Raw genomic sequence first — 18,568 nt, forward strand, 5'->3', positions numbered from 1 at the left:
AAGTCAAAATAAGTGCAAAAAATTCGTAAAAAGTTTTTTTTCCTTCTGAGAAACTGCTGACGAAATTTTTACTTTGAAACGGCTATGACTTTTGGCATCATTTTCCAGGAGGGAAGGAATGGCCATGCGGGCAAATTGTACCTTAGATATTTTTCTACTTGTTTGTGCTTTAAAATAGCTCAGCTATGCAGCGCAAATTAGCGCCCACGGTTTTTTCAAAGCAGGAAGTAAAGTTCGCAATAGTGCCGTACTTGAACAACGTGCTTTTTCACCGGTGCGCACCTGTCTCTGACCAGAAACAATGGCTTGTATCCATGTAGCTGTGGAAACGCAGCTATCTGTTGGCGGGGTAGCAGGGATCGCTATGCGGGTCAAAGGTCAAGCCCGCCACGGATATCCGTGGCGGGCTTGACCTTTGACCCGCATAGCGATCCCTGCTACCCCGCCAACAGATAGCTGCGTTTCCACAGCTAGTATCCATGATACTGTAAACACAAAGGTCAGCGTGAGGACAATCTTCCATTTTCTTTCACTGAGACTCATCAACCCATACAATATTCTCACAGAAATAATTTGGAAACTATCAATGCACCTTTCACCAGACTCATTATTGTACAGTTAGTCATCTTTGAGCCATTTTAACAATATTTGATCCAATTTTTGGTCATATTATCTCATTATTCCTCATTACAATATTCTCAGGGAAAGAGTTTGGAAACTTTGATTTTCCAGAGGCTGCCAAATTGTGATCATGCTAATTAGCCAAATTATTTTTTCAGATTTGGACTTTGTACCAACACTTTCAACAGGTGCCATCAAGATTTTGGCAAAAAATTTCAGTTTTAAAAATCGTCCGGTCACCCTACATTCAGTCTCACGCTGTCACACGCTTCCAAAGACCGAAATAACTTGGAGTATATGCAGTCTCTCATTTGATAGTGACAAAACTTGGGTCAGACGCACTTAAACATTTAATTTGAAGTACTGCAACATTTCATGCAATTCATGGGCATTGTGCTTTTGGACGAAGAAGTTAGTTTTTATGTGGTGTTTCTTATAGGAGGGGCGTTTCCTCGGCATGGGTAGAATGTGCTGCTTTATCCCGCCATAAAAAAACTGAATGCTCACTTTCAATAATAACAATATAAAGGCTATCTTTGCCAAAACAAAGTAACTGCATCAACCGTGTCTTATTTAATTGTGACATAATAGTGAGCTACGTTTAGAATTCTATCGCAACTGAACTTTACTATTTGTGTTTCTTCAATATTCGTGTACAGATGGAATGCAACTCGCTGACCTGCATACAGGCTGCAAACTACTTATAGGTCTAATGTCTTCCACAAAACCAAATTATGGTCACAGACCTTGATATCCGCTTCAATTGTCAACGTAGTTGCTTACCTTATTCCAGCCTCATTTGCTGCAGGTGGTTAGGGTGAAAATGTCGTCGTTGACGCCATGGTCATTCAGCGTGGGCCTTTCATTCCACCAGCAAGGCCCTTCCACTCCACCAGCAAGACCTCCACCAGCAAGGGCCATGCAATGACGAACACACGTCAACAATAATGGAACCCGAAAGTTTATCGATCAAAAATTACAACAATACAGGTATTCGTCTGAATATGGTAATTGCTGGATGATGCCTGGCTCTGGCGGGAAACTGTAGTATGATTGGTCACTGCAAACATCCAGATGTTAGTGACGTTTTGTGAGCAGCACATTATACTCCTGTCACATAACATTTCTAGTATGGACTCCACGTGGGGACAACGGCCCTCGTGCCAATCTATGGATCCATTCAGATTTGGAAGTACGGACGTAGGGATATAGCTTTTGATATCTGTTAAAGGGATACAGTCGTCGGAACTGCGCTCAAAGGTCGTATGGGACCCATACGACCAATGGCAACGCTGTACCCAAGGTACGATGGTGATTGATGAAAGTTAAAACATGTCTGTCATGATATACATCGTATAATTTAAATATTGCAGCTATGATGTTGAGGTGCATCATAGAGAACCATGATATAACCAGCGCAAATTCGTACACTACGCGTGAACAATTCGATCGTATGTATTGGAATGATTACACGATTACACCGCGCTAATTCACTTCCAACGTTGAAAGCCCCATTGCTTCAACCGTTTCAGTCGTTTTACACATAACTTTTTATAAAATATCCCTTCAATGTTTAACAGTATTTTTAAATGTTTTCTAGCATTTTCCTCAGAGTATTTATACACATAGAGGGTCGAAATCGTATGCAGCATAAGCCTTGAGATAATTATCATTATGGTAAGTAAGTGTGATACAGAAACATGTTAAAATTGTGCAACATCCGTAGAGACATATTTTATTGAAGTATATATAGTTTGTAGTTGTGTTAATTTCAAGAAATAAAAGAACAGTGTGTATATCTTCTGCTTACCTATAACGAAACGCAAAATGTCCATAAATGATTTATCTCAAAATAATCGTTGCGCATGTTCTTGTTACTGAGTTCTGACACGATTGATATTTTCACTTGTTAGATAATTGAAGTTTTTGAAATAAACTTGAAAAGTCAGATATAAAAAACCTGAAATAACATTTTGAGCACTGTCGGGAAAGTGTGAGAAAATCATAAAATACACTGAACTACATATTTGTGATAAAACATGTTACAGCTGAAGGCAATGATATTTAGTGTGAAACTCGATCCCTTTACATTTACACAGTAAAAACCTCTCTGTAGCAATGAAGTAAATATCTAGCGGGAATACAAGTTATTCCCTCGATTTAATTTATATACATTCCACAAATATTTCTATAGATACATGTTTTTATTTGCCATATGAATATTGCCTGTGGAAAGCTGGAAATCTCTCTGAGTGCTTCTTAAAAGGATATTTGTTGCAGCTTTTTAAAACGGAGTATTTAGACATATTATACACTTCATGCTGGAATCTGCAGAACAATGTATATACCGTACACATAGTGCTGTCTACTTATATTTGATACTTCATAAGTTAATTTCCCAGGGACTAGGTGCATCAAAGTACAGCTATTGAGAAACTGACGATAATGGGCAAATTGCGGCTTAAACGGAAGTTGGAACAAGTATTGTTAACACGATTGGAACTAATTTGGGATAATTGGATGGTGAAGTAATGTCTATTTGATCTGCAAATGTAAGCTCATCTGCTTTTCTTTTTAAGTCACACACTTGTTTTTATGAGTAATTTGTAATATGACAACATTCAGCTATAGGGCACCTAACATTTTTGAGAAATTTGAAAAATATGAGAATCGAATTATTATCCCAAATTAGTTCCAATCGTGTTTGTTGGACTTCCATTGAATATGTAGGAGATTTGTACCAACCGTGACACGTAAGATAACCAGTGATTGAGGTGCTAAACTGGCAAGATGATAACTACGAGCAATGTCTGTGATCTAATTTGCCAGGGAAAGTTTAAACTCTATGATATCATGATAGTTAAAGGTTTGAAACTCCCCCCATGGCTGATCACTGTAAATATATCATCATTATAACTTTTTAGCAGTGATTTAGTAATATGGTACCTATGTGGAACATGTTAAACTCGCTGAAAATTTTTGCTTCTGAAAAATATTTTACTATTTTTATCAATTTAGGTCATGTCTGTATGACTGAAACGGGAAGAATTCTTTTGGAAGGATATGGTAGTAACCAATCTGAGCATGCTCATGAAAACTGTTTCGCAAAGTCGTACATCTATCGTGTTATACATTTTAACTCTAAGTTCATAAAGAGTGGTTTAAACGTTAGACTTAAAATTTAAACTTCTTTCTGAAGTTTACAATTTGACGCCAGTGTCGGTAACGTCGTCCTTTTTACGTAGGTTTAATTTGGTCAACAAACTTTGCCATTTACTTCCAGTGGTATTTGCTTCCTGGTTTGGCACCCATAATTCACCGGATTTGCTGGATCTTTTAATCCTGTTTTGTTTCTTTACGTCCTTGATCTGTTCATCATCATAGTCGTCCGAGCTTTGTTGAGAGATCTCTTCAGATAGTCTAGCTTCGATGGCTTTCCCAAGGAGCTCAGGATCAAAGGCAGACAAGGCGCCTAGATCAATCTGGCTTTCATTGGTGTCATCGGTTTGCTCTGTCAATGTAGTTTCACAAGCTTGGTGTTCTGGCAATTCCCGTTCACCATCTGTGACTTCAGAAATCGGTTTTAACTCAAACACGGCTACTTCCTCTTCACTTTCGTAACTTCCTTCAAATATAACATTTGGAAATATATGCTCGTTTGATGAGCTTGTTAAGACATGTGTGAGCGGTGTTGTTTTATTCATGATAGTTGATGTTTGTCTCGTTGGCGATCGACCATGTGTGCTCGATGACAGAAAGATTTGATTGGACTCTAACATTCCAGTTGCCGCTGGTGCTTCCGCACTTCTGCCAAGTCGCTCAAAATTTGCTCTTGTAGAGCGCGTCGATATATTTTCCTTTTCGCTGGGTGTAAATTCTGGCATGGTCATGAGGCGCCCTATGGATGCCATTGAGGGCTTTTCTCTTCTACCGTCCTTGCTGTTGTGAGCAATCTTGATAATTTCTTTGAGATCATCATTGGAACAGACGATGCCACCGCTACATGGATAGCCATTGTTCAGTGATCGCTGTCTAACTAGTTTATTGACTTGTATGGCGGATTCGCTGTTAGTTCGTAATAATTTCTTTGTTGGGTGTCTTTCTCTCATGGATGCTGATCTAGCGTCCAATTTTCTACAAGGTAATCCAAACTGTTCAGCTGCAAATGCATTGCCGTAGTGTTGAATATCAACCTGTTTGATAGCATCTTTCCGAAGAAAGTCTCCCCTTAATGACCCGTCTGAGTGGGGTCGCAGTAATGACACATCTAAATGGGGTCGTACGGATTTTTTGTTGACACCAGCTTTCCATGCCAATTTTTCGTTTGAAATAGGCGATTTTGGTACAGGGTCACTTTTGCTATCAAATACTGCACTTTGACTTCGTTTCTTTACGGCCACTGGGGGCGATATACTAGGATCATCTTGGGGTAGTCGTTCGTAGTCTACACTTTTACTTATCCTCATTTTCGGTTTTCGATAACGGTTAGAAGAGTCCCCCAATCGTCCTTCTGACACAATATCTACCCTGGCTTTCTCATTATGTAACAGTGGTCGTGTACTTGACATGATGGTTTCCGACTTGCTCGGTGATTCCACTAAAAGCTTCGTCTCTTCGGTACCAGTATTTTTTTCTGTAAATTGGTCCGACATGATTCAGGTTATAACTCAGTGACCCGATATTCCTACAGAGAATTGGACGAAGAAGAATGTTAATAACTCGGTATTCAATCACAAAGTTTACATGATCACAAATACTCAGAATGTTCTTCCGAAATAAGTTATTCTTCTGGACAGCTTTCTGGTTTTATCCATTTACGAATCATTAAACTGAATTTGATTGTCAACAATGACAATGACTGCTTCACACAAACACATTCACTCTACCTGGTTCGAGTAACCGTGACACAAACAGGGATAAGCTAGCTGACACACACACACACACACACACACACACACACACGTGTGTATCTCTCTCTCTCTCTCTCTCTCCTCTCTCTCTCTCTCTATATATATATATATATATATATATATATATGTATGTATGTATGTATGTATGTATGTATGTATGTATGTATGTATGTATGTATGTATGTATGTATGTATATATACACACACACACACACACATTTCTCGTATACCAGTGTCAAAAGCTCTCACAGAGAAAGCGCCCTCATCATAATTTTCCGCATCATCTCCTGGCCCTATTTGTTGAGAGAGGCTAGCTCGCGAAAAGTGCCCCTTTTGTCTCCTTTCAACTTGTATAGGCGATTACTTTGTTTACAAAAACACAATAATTCACGGTTTGTCATCAATCTGTAAGATGACAAGTCCTTTGTTATTTTCACTAAATTGGTAATAAATTTTAATCAACGTTAATGTACAAGCTAGCTTACTTTTCCATCGGTAGTCAATTTAACCAAAACACGTATTGCGGGATATTTTTTAGATTTTAAATGCAATTCTGTTTCATTTATTATTTATTGCAGCCAATTGTCTTGTCTGAAAAACCTCAGGATTCATTTTTACTTGAAATAATGGTCCACAGACACAGTTTTGGTTCTATCTGATAACACAGAATCGTATATGTCGGTGACTCCTAAGATAGCTGACTTTGCGCAGTTTTACAGGAGGAGATTTAAATTTGGACATTTTAAAAACACCCCCACTGAGAGGAGTCGGTGATGACGCCTACTGCCAGACAGGCCATGGTAGAAGCTATCTTTGATCTTGGCAAGTAAAACAACCTCAAAACACGTTGGTTGTGAATTACTATAAAATATTTTCAAATCGCGCATAACGTACATCAAAACGGCAAGTTTGTTGGGTCAGCCGTGTTTTAGCCAGTCATCAAATAATACAGGAACCGGGAACAGAGAAGTAGCCCCTATGTGTGAACACGCAAGAGTTCTCAAAAACAAAGTGATGACTCGCACTGATTTTCTGTACATGTATCACTTATAGTAGATCGCTGTCACAGTGACTGTGCCTGAAAATTACTCTAAATTAGTCAAAAGATCGGGTCTTAGCTTAGTCTCAAAGGTTGCATGTATCAACCTCAACGATATTTGGCTTGGTATTTTCACAGACATTTGCTGTGTTGCTAAAGTTCATCGAATTTGAAAAGCAGAGACGAATTGTGCCGTTACTAATATCAAATCAAGTTATTAGTCTAAGACTTAAATCCACTGTTAAGATTACATAAAACAATCGTGTTTCATTGAGCTGTTTACTTGATTGAATTAGTATTTGCGTCACTGCAAAGGTCAAATGTTCAAAATGTTGACAACAGAATAACAAATGCTGACAAACCTCCCGTCACTGGCGTCAGGCCCACATCTCATCCTAAAGATTATAATATTCTCTGAACAGTTTTACACTCAGTCTGGGATTATAGTCAATATATAGATGCTTCAGAGCAAAGCAGTTCGTTTGTGTAGATGTAAATTAATCATACCTAATGTACATGCTACTACTTACTGACTTGCAACAATATTATACAGTCATTCGTATCCGTGTTTCAGGTGCGATCAACGAAGTCGTGTAAAAATGTGTTCGTTACAAATTTAAAAGTAATCAGTGGACGAGGAGAAAAAAAATAAATATCACTGTGGGCGGGAAAAAATTTCAGTTTTTAAAGTGGGTTGAGAGAAAATTTTTGGCAGAAGGTACCGGAAAACAAGTAGAGGGAGGGGAATTCCGTGGTTGATAGAATTGAGGGAAGATTAAGCGCCTAACTTAGAGCGGAGCAATGTCGACATGGATGTACTTATATACTTACACCCATGCACTGAATGAACACACTTTGGTGATTAATAAATAGTTTGCTTACTTTCTGTACAGTTAAATGGGAAACAGATGATGCAAGCTTCACTTAAGCTTTTCCTGTTTTCCAGCCATAGATCACATTCCAATGATTATATAGCAATACCTTTTCTGCAGAAATGTCACTATTACATTTTTTTTTAGATATTTTTTAAATATCACACCACTCTTGACATTCTGTACATAGTACGTCGTATTTCTATGGCAAATACACATACTAAATATACATGTTGTATGTACATCTGGTGGACAGGGGGGGGGGGACTGCCAGTGGTGAGAAGAGGGCAGAATTGTCGTGGGAAGTGGGCAGCGGGCAGACAATAGATACCGGAAGGCAGTGGGCATTAAAATTCAATACGAGGGCATGCTTTTCGCGTATGCTGGTGAGAGAACAATCACGAACAACTTCACTTTCCTCTCAAAATTATAAGGTCAAGGTCAATATTATGTAAAATCAGTACATTATGTTAAGACACATGGTATGTGATGATTTTGTAAAATTGACTGCATTTATTAGTTGGCTGCACCGAATTTACCAATCTTGACTTGGTACAGTGCTGTTGCGTTGCAAATGCAAATGCAAATCTATAAACACGGGAATGTGTCATACGCACTAAAGCCAAGTACATTGCGATAATAATTGCATTATCAGCTTTCAGATTCATTATACACGTGGTTCTTGATATATCGACAATAAAGAATCATTATATATACAACCGTGGCAAAGCAAGTGCATAGGTAACTGATTGTAATACAAACACTAATAGTAATTAATATGTAGTCTAACTTCGCCTTGTTTATCTATACTTTGTCGCTGTCAGTAAGAAATCTCCGCAGGGTGGCGTTAAATGGTACTGTCTTCAGGAAGTCCATGCCAAGTTGATTTCTTATATTACGTTTGGCAAGGAGACTTCTCATATCTAAACCAAGCACCCGTGGTTTATTAGCTCTTTATCAGTAAAATAAATATGCCGCTTCTATACTTTAAGGTTTTCCAGTACTTGTTGCTATTGTAGTTTTCTGTTTGTATTACAATCAGTTATCTATGCACTTGCTTTGCCGCGGTTGTATATATATAATATATATATATATATATATATATATATGTATATATATATGTGTGTGTGTGTGTGTGTGTGTGTGTGGGTGTCTGTATACTTTGATATATTGTATATGTTGTATCTATCTATCTATCTATCTATCTATCTATCTATCTATCTATCTATCTATCTATCTATCTATCTATCTATATATATATTATATATATATATATATATATATATATATATATATATATATATATATATATATATATATATATATATATATATATATATATATATATACAAATGCACACACACAGATTTCCCTACGACAGTCGCAGTACGTTTGCTCATGGGTTTCCCAGTATACATGATTATTAGCATAATTACGTGAAATCACGTTGTTGACCGACTTTTTTAAATCACGTTCACCCTCATCATTTCTATCTTTCCAAGTTAGAATTTTTACAACAAAGTTCAAATACAGCTTATCAACAGTTCATAAACAGACCAAACCAAGTCAGAGAGAGGAATTTGACAATACCATGTGAATCATGTCTATTACCCCGACCGTGTTCGAGATCTCCCCTCCTAAAATAACTCAAGCGTATTTTTAATCTACTACAGTCGCAGTTGCAAGCCATTTGTCCATATGTTTCACGCTACATAGGGCTATCTCCATATATGTATGAATTCACGTTGTCGTTCGAATGGCTCAAAACGAGGTTCAGGTTTTTGTTCCATGTAAACACATAACGATCAGCGGAAATCTTGCATGATATCAATATTATTTGTTCGCTCACTGTGACATCTGTGTTGTATCACTACGTGGCTAGCCGGCCAGTCGATCTCATTACATATTTATTGAGTTGGTTGCCCGAGGGAAATGCGCCGATGACGTAAATAAGGCCGCATTAAAAAAAATGGTAGGGGGGGGGCCTGGAGGAATTCAGGGGGATTCGAAAATTTTGGGGGAAGTCGAGGGGGGACTTGAAAGTTTTGCCCTGCCTATAGGGAGGGGGACCTGAAAATATTTTGACTCCCAACATTTTGATGTCGTCCGATTGTTCTAATGTTAGTAATAACTGAACAAAATCTAGAACCGTTTTGTCACATTTTATGTCTTAAATCTCAAAAAAATCTAAAAATGTATTCGAATGCCATTAAATTTTCGTAAAACAAGTTGCCTTGTAAAGGGGCAGGAGCTACAACTGTTGATCATTTTTCAATATTTCTATGCAATGTATCAAACACAGTTTCTTGGTGTCTCTCTACAGCATGCTGCTGAAAAACACAATATTCAGTTTGTCAACGAAGCCCGTTTGTCTAAATATTGGTGATAATTGAATGATACAAATGCACGGTACATGTAGGCTGTGTTGGCAAGCTGAATATTGGACAGCTCAACATGCTGTAGGGAGTAGAAAAAGAACACAATTGTATAAACTGAACAAAAATATTGTAAAAATAAAACGTTAATACAACTACTGCCCTGCTACTACATACTGGCAGTGACAGTGATACATGTAGCTCTGACTCTGATGTAGTTTAAGAAGAGTTTCGGTCATAGGTCACTCAATTGACAGTGAAACATACATCTACTTGTACACAAGATCCAGCCAGAGAGCAGCACATGGAAGACTAGGGGACTAACAGTTACCATGGATTTTTGAATTCTGGCATATGAGAACAATCAAATATTCGAGAAAAAAGATGGGGTCACCATACAAATGTACGATGGAAAAATGTGTGACTAAATGGAATCATTAATTTTTTATCAAATTTGCCATTATTACACCCAAAATTTCTGAGATTAAAACATTAATTTCATGGAATATTTTAACCTTCCAGTATTTGTAAAACATTTATAAGTGGCATCTAAGCTGTATATGTCTTGTACTTTTGAAAAAAAAATTTCGGAAGGTCACTGTGCTCATTTTTTCACAATGTGGTTAAACATAGCTAGGAATACACAATTTTCATACTCTCTCATGATTGTCATTTTGTGTGCTTTTCAGCTGGCGCCATTGAACTGGCCAGAGTTGGAAAAACTCAAGTCGGCCTAGACTGAGAAATCCAAAAAGTTCACTGATGCATTTAAAAATGAATCAATTTAAGAACTTGCCCTAGGTATATGGCTCTACAACCTGCTGATAAGAAGTAGTGTTGAACATCTGCGTGCAGAACGACAAATTACATGATTTTTTTTTTCACTGTGCGTGCATTCCTAATAAATATGCGGCTATATGGTAATTTTAGGGGGACTTGAAAATTTTTGAGGGTATTGAGGGGGGATCTGAAAAAAAAAAGATTTCAATCGCGATTCCTCCAGCCCCCTCACCTTTTTTTGAACGCGGCCTAATATCACTAAATCTAACGACCGTGGCGTTCAAAAGTGTACATGGAAATTAAACGTGAAATTAAAATGGTTGATTTCAGAACATCATCTTCACATGCGGTAAAAACCAAATGGTGTTTGAAATTTCTGGATGTTTCCAATATCAAGTGATATGGGTCAAAATGGCTGAAAAGCAAAGCTGTTGATTCATTTCAATTTTCGTGCTTGATGGCGATTTAAGATTGTTACAGAAAGAGCATTAGAAGCTGGCTAAAGGAAATGGATGTTGCTATTATATAAAATGTGGATATAGACATATCAGAACTGTAGAATGACCTTGTTCCTAGTGACAGAAACATCACAAAATTACATTAATAAACTTTGAAGTTCGCAACTTAGTCTAGTGGTTGTAATATTTGAAATTTGTTTGAAAATGGAAACTTATTTTGTTTTTGTCCTTGAATCATAATTACGAATGAATTATTTTCAGCCTTTCAATTATTTTATTTTCAATTAAAATAACCAAACCAGTTAACTGCTTCCAGTAGGCTTGGCAATAAAATCGAGTGCCAATATTACAAATAAGATCAGGACGATGGAAATAAAGGATTGCCCAAGGCATTTGTAGAGTATTCACCGACTCTGGAAGTTGACCATATATCCATCAGGTCCTCTAAGCCTTTGACAGCCTTGAGAAAAACTTTGATTACAGAGATTTCCAGTCAAGTAGGCCAATCTGCTATAAATCGGCAACCTTTGTTGATTAATTTGTAAGTAGGGTATGGAAAGCATACTTGCAAGATGGCATGACTGTAAATTGACGTTTTATTACTACTGATTTTATTACTATTCAAAAAAGAACACCAGTTCAAAGTACAATGATATTCCTATTCGAAAATAATTTGTTTGCAGGAATCTAAAATAACTGTATAAGAAAAAGTTGACTTCTCTTGAATATCAGAATAACCAGACCGATAAAATTACTGACTTACAAGGATGTCGATGTATACAAAAATATCGTGATGTGTTTTCATATGCTTTTATTTTAAGTGAAAAATATTCCCTTACCTTTTTGTTAAAACAACAGTATCCTTAACAGTACATCGGAAAATATGTTGCAAATGACCACCAGATATTTAAGCAACCATGAATAATCTGATCGATGTATCAAAGATTCAACATTTCTCCGTTTAAGGTCTTAGATGCATGCAATATAACATGACGTAAATTAAAACATCAAGATTATTACCCAAAAATTATTTATCATCATCTATCAGTGAAAGTTGTACGGTAGTACGCTAAATACCCTAACTTGTAACGTTTGTACTTTCCAATTTGTTTTTGCCTTTAGATAAATAAATGTTAGGAATGGTTTAATGACTTTAGAAGTTAAATTCTGGTTGTCAGAGTCACAAATTATCATTGCACATTCTGCAATTGGAAACGGCTACATGATTTCACTGATGCCATCAATGACCATGCTTTAGTATCTTATCGCTGTAATGTGATATTCTTAATGCTGGTTCATTTCAGCGAAAAGTGTTCCGCATAGTGTGATAGGCTCATTTCATGTGATTTACCGCTCTGAATTCGTTTCAAAGTCTGTCAAGGGCCAATAAGCTTATATTTGCTTTATTCCCAAGAGGAGCTACAACTGACAAGGATCGATTGTTGTTGTATATCACGAAAAGTCACATGTAGCATAGTTTCACATCTTACGCCTCCGAAGTAATTTTTGGTATTTTCAATGGATAAATTGGTCTTATAATGACGGAAATAGAAGTATCAAAATGCATGTATTTATTATTTGACTGATAACTTCATAATTATAATTACACCATAAATTGGAAAATAAGCTAGTCTTTGCTGGACGTGTTAATTTCCTCATAAATATTCCAACATATCCGTTTTCTTCTGGGAAATCCAATGACATATATCACGCATACAAAACACTTCCGTTTTCCCCGCCGATAATTTATGGCAAGTTCAATATTTTTGGCATTCTTTTGAGATATTTCAAAAGGGACTTTCAAAACAGTTGTAGATTCTGACGCAACCTCGTCGGTAAGATATACTGAAGGATGTAAGTGGCATATCTAGACGGCTTGATCATTCAATTTGGTCTGCTCAGGTGACATTGTGTGTATACTCAAATAATGCCTCCAGTGTCTTGCGCGTATCGTGTTACACAATTTTTGACTGATGTTTCCGAAACCATTTCGTGTGAATGATCTGCTTTAGTTGATTGTGTATGTGTGAAGACATTGGAACAGAAACTGAATACGAAACCAAACCTGATTCCGTTTGCGGATTACGATAATTTTAGTGGACAACAGTATGGCCTTTATTATCCTAATAAATAGACTAGTGTTTCAGTCTTTCTGTCTGTCTGTCCCCCCCCCCTCTCTCTCTCTCTCTCTCTCTCTCTCCAAAGAGACAAAATGGGATAATAATATCAACTCACGCGAGTAATGTAATAATATAAGATATACGTCATATAGACCATAATTTTCTAGGTTGAAAAGCGATCAGAAAGCGATCAGAAAAGAGATAAAAAGAGTAGAGTGCTGCTGTACAGTTGATCAGGGCTTATTGATGCAACTGATGAAATGAGGTTTTACAATTATAGATTTACCTCCGATATCTGATTGTTGTGAATTTGGTTTACAATTTGCTCAAAAACTGCGTAGATAACATAGAAATAATAATCAGATTATAGGATAAGAACATTTCACAAGCAGTTACCTAAACATGGTGAAAGATACGTTAATTAATAAGTTCATGTGCGTTCGATTTGCCGAACTAGAGGAGAAAACGCATGGAGATAATCAGTATTGATCACCAAATCTCCATTAGTATCAAGACTTGTCCATATTGACTATCAAGCTCTGTAATGAACAGGTCTGAATCCACAACTTATAAGACTAGACATTTGTTTCCAAGACTTTCTTGTAATCTTAGAGATTAGGTGAGGGCTTAAAAAAATCTACGAGATCTAAACTCTTCAAATAATCTCTCTTCGTCTTGCAACAGACTAACACCATTGTTTAATCCTTACAGCCCTCATCCACATACCACCACGATTGCAGATCAACCATCACAAACTCCGACTGTACATGTATGCGATGTAAACACAATCATCTGATACATCAGAAAGTCGCTGACGTTAGCTTGAAGAAATGAATCGCCTCACGAAGTATGTTCAGTACAGATACCCTTGACTGTTCAGAAACACGATACAGAGAGTTCAGGAACCGGGCATAATGAAACCAAATGCACGTGAAAGGAAATGACTAAACTACACAAGAATAAATGTCCTAAACTTGAAAAAAGATGGTTTTATCATTGAGCTTAAAATGTATTATGATACGATATTTATTGCTTGATAGCAGACAGACTGGTGACGTAGAATGAGGCCAATGCTATTCTCCCATTACATATCGTTTACAAGCACTGTCATTACGCTAGGCTTTCCGCGGACTGCATAATTTTCTTTGACGTGACTAGCGAGGTCAGCTGGATGTAAATATGGATTATTGCGTCGCCCAGGTACTCAGCATAATGTTATCAACGTGTACAGAGAACAAAATAATATACACTTCAGCATAAAATGCAACGGGAAGGACCTGAATATAATAAAATTATTATAGAACTGCAGCCAGAATGTAATATGCGGGTCTGTAAAAATAAGCTCATGGAAATCATTTCCTGTCGCTAGACAGCAATGCTCGCCATCGTGACAAAATTGTTTTCAAAATTGTTTTTGAATATTTCTCAATCAGTATTTTAAGCAATTGGCAGCCCTGGCCTTATGTGTCAATAAATATAGCTTTTTGAAATTTAAACCCGAAATTGAGCCAGCCTAATGATCACTGCGCAACCAAACACATTATCTATTACACACTATCTTGTTGGCGGGTACAGCTGCGCTCTCATCTCCTATTGAATTTGTTGAATATGGATTCACATAAAAGGTTACTAGACTTAATTTATACGAATATCGGCTTCATCGTGAGCGTCGCATCTATATAAAGTATCATGCTTGGTGATTCAACCTTGTACTCTTTGTTTCTCATCTTTCCCTTTAATAAGGAACGATAAATCATGCGCACTACCTTGCTCATATTTGTGATAAACACATTAAACAGTAAAATACATTAATTCGAGATTTCCAACATGTGTGATCCGCTACTTAAGTTGTTCAATTTTTCACACATTATCAATAAATTTCAAGAGTGCACATCCTATTGACAACAATTCAAACGAAATGTATGTAGTTATGATTACCATCACAATGTGTCAATTTCGTGTGTACATACCAAATATTCACTCGTGCGAATAGTACGTTTAATTACGGTTTAGGCTTTTTGGTATTTCTAAATATACCATTTTCCTATTACACTATAATCAGTTTTGATGCAGCTTTGAATTTTTAATATATGTTGAATATAAATACGTACTATTCATTTGCGCATTCCAATGAGGTTCTAGAACGTATGTTATTCACCAACGAAACAATGTTCTACCTTGGCTGGGATGATAATCACATAACATTGTGGTTTTATGTTATAGGGCTAAAAGCCTTAACACCAGACATTTGCTGTTTCTCGAGGGTATACGTCACCGACGCTTTTAAATTAATAACATAGGGCTCCTATTTCCCAATAGTGCTGAAAGGTTAGTGTAGAGAGAACAGATGTTTTGAGCAAGCTAAGGCATAATGACATATTTTTGAAATAACAGCACACATAACAGCACATGCCAACAGCACTGAGGTTTTGGAGTAGTATAGTGCGAATATTGCGCTTGAATCCTGTTCAAATCTGAGACCTAAGGAATATTTTGATTAGTGTCGTAGTGGCCATAGGAAGACACACCTATACCTTGCCACAGTATTTTTTATCTGAAATCGGAACGAAATACGGGACTCCATCAATGGAACGAAACGATGTAATTCATTACTCACCTACAGAAGTAGCGTCTTTCCGTCAACTCTGATACGGCAATGACGTAACCACAAACATTTGTTAACGGCAGAATTAACCGATAAATGTGCGAGAGCGTGTCTTGTTATAGTCACGGTGTGCGGATATGTACTGCTCATAGCGAAAAACACTCTCAGGTCACACTCAAAAGGTTGTTAATTTGCATAATCCAATGACGGATGAACTCCCAGCTGTTGTATCATGCAAGCAACAACGTGTACAGGTCAAATTGCGCATGCTCTTTCCTTCGCGAATGAGTTAAAGCTTGTCCAATATTCATGAAAGCACCGACAAGATTGTCTTTTTGTAACGATTGAAGAAGCTGCCTGTATTGGGGATTAATTTTATTAATGAGCATTCCTGATTTGCAGCCGCGCTGATAAAGGATCGAAATGTCAACAATTGCACATGAAATAAACATTGTCAGCTTGTTAGCATCACAATATGAAAAACTAAAAAAAGTTCAATATTTACTACTTTTAAGTATAATTATTCTTAGCTTGTTCTCAAAACAAAGATTTTTATTTCAATTACACCTTTATATGCCAGCATACTGAAACAAACGGGTGAGTGGGGCGCTTGCTTGGACGGTTTTATTTGTAGTGAAGTCCTGATAGAATGAGGGTAACGGTAGGGTCTTTGAAAACCTTGTTCATGAAGGAATGATAATGCTGTAACAACTGGAAATAATCTTAGGAGACTCGTGGTTTTGAGAACTTCGATTGCACACTTACGGGTGTTTTCTGGTGTGATTTATCCATGCCACTTAGTTGAAAAAGCGAAAGACACAAGATAGATTTCCAAGAATGAACATTGCACATGAAGATCTACAAAGTGTCACTGGCCCGATTACCTGAAGAGAACAAAAGTTAAGTTAACACAGACGTAAATTTCATTATTTTTATCTTTTACCCCATATTTTATTCCAACATTATTTCATTTGCCAAAGCAGACACCTATTAACTGATATTGTTAGTGAAAGCGCCCTTAATTCGTGTGAGAAATTGAGTCGAAATACATCTCGTATAGCATGACGCACGTAAAATACAAAATTTGTCTATCCTTTCACTCGCTTTTAATATGTTATCATCCTCTATCCTCTTCAACAGTGATAAAATATCGTTGAATGTAGTACTATACTTTACACGTTTTATACATCCCTTAATGCATGACCCGTAACTCCCTCATCTCTCCGGGAGAGGAGTGTGAATATTTCTATTTTAAATACGAGTGATTAAAATATCATTTCGTGATGAAGGGACTGTGTTTGTAACAGCCTCTACACTGAAAAACCCTTCGTTTAAATGATAAGTCGCATTTTTGTCATGCGCTTGTTGACTAAACGGACAAAAATGTAACGTAATAATTCCGTTTGTTCGTCTTCCCCGTTAAGTATGTTGAAATATATATAAAGCATTAGCCTTCAAGTTGCTAACACAATGAATTGTTTACCACGAGCAATGTTATTGTTGACAAATAAATTCTGGCCTGGAAGAGCTAGACAATTAGCATTTCTGCATGAGTGTTGAAGAAGAACATGTATCTGCATGTTACAAACAAAACAACGATAGAAAACAAGACAAAAGGTTCAGTTTTAGCGGTAACAATAAGCTGCATAATCATAACCTCTTCAGCATATCAAAAATATAAAACTGCTCATTTTGAAAACCATAGAGACTCGATGTTAAAGACCAGTTTGTGTGTGGTGAGCAACTTGGAAATGTTGATATGACATCCAAGAGTTATCCACATACAGCAGATATAGATTTGATATGACATCCAAGAGTTATCCACATACAGCAGATATAGAGTTGATATGACATCCAAGAGTTATCCATATACGGCAGATATAGAGTTGATATGACATCCAAGAGTTATCCAGCATACATAGAGTTGATATGACATCCAAGAGTTATCCACATACAGCAGATATAGAGTTGATATGAGATCCAAGAGTTATCCACATACAGCAGATATAGAGGGAGAAGTTCAAGCGAGACTTTAAATCTGCGTGGCTGCGGCTAAATGGCTTAGAAATGTACGATACAATGTACACTCTTACAGATACTTGACCAATCTGTTACAAATATGTTTAAATGAACGTAGCTGGGATACATTAAAAAGCTATTTCACTGAATAAGTACAATTCAAGGAATATCTGCGAAAATTGCAAGTTTTCTTGTGAACTGATTACAAAGACATGAAGATAATTATGAGCCTTTAGAATAAAGTGCATTATTTATACAGGAAAACTATATGGGGCCGTCTCCATAAAATACGAAAGCAAACGTATTAAAATCCGTTCACCGCCATAAAAATTTAATTGCATGCTTAAGGAGACAACGATCCTTTCGTATTTCACGAAATCAAAGTGTGTCAGGAAATACTTGTGAGGAAGAAATTGTAAAATATTATGCGTTGGCTGAATCCCCGACAATCTTACCTTTAATTTGTCTTAGACATTTATCCTCTACTCGTAACGATGCTAATTTCTCATGTGGAAGTTAAACGAGAGTAAAGGATGAGATTGTTATAGTCCACAGTTCTGCTGCTAACGTTCAATGGCTTTCTTAAATATTACTGAATATGTGTTCGAAAAGAATGGACTCTATGTCTGTATTTACAAACCGATTCCATAAAATGACTGAATTTGGGAAGAATAAGAGATGGAATTTAAAAATGGAATATCGATGCAATACATCATTTCTTGAAGTTCTCGGAGAAGTCTCGTTAACGTGTTCCATATGTATTATAACT

General features: G+C 36.8%; 1 protein-coding gene across 1 annotated transcript; it reads right to left on the reverse strand.

The window, feature by feature from the left end:
* Window positions 1-2,324: 2,324 nt before the first annotated feature.
* Window positions 2,325-15,934, reverse strand: LOC139122471 (uncharacterized). The gene is made up of 2 exons (XM_070687867.1): window positions 15,793-15,934; window positions 2,325-5,305 (listed from the first exon to the last, which is right to left on the reverse strand). Exon 2 carries the CDS (start codon window positions 5,271-5,273, stop codon window positions 3,822-3,824), a length of 1,452 nt encoding a protein of 483 aa, XP_070543968.1. The 5' UTR covers window positions 5,274-5,305; window positions 15,793-15,934; the 3' UTR covers window positions 2,325-3,821.
* Between the last annotated feature and the right edge of the window lie 2,634 nt (window positions 15,935-18,568).

The sequence above is a fragment of the Ptychodera flava genome, chromosome 22, assembly GCF_041260155.1.
Source record: "Ptychodera flava strain L36383 chromosome 22, AS_Pfla_20210202, whole genome shotgun sequence".
NCBI lineage: Eukaryota > Metazoa > Hemichordata > Enteropneusta > Ptychoderidae > Ptychodera > Ptychodera flava.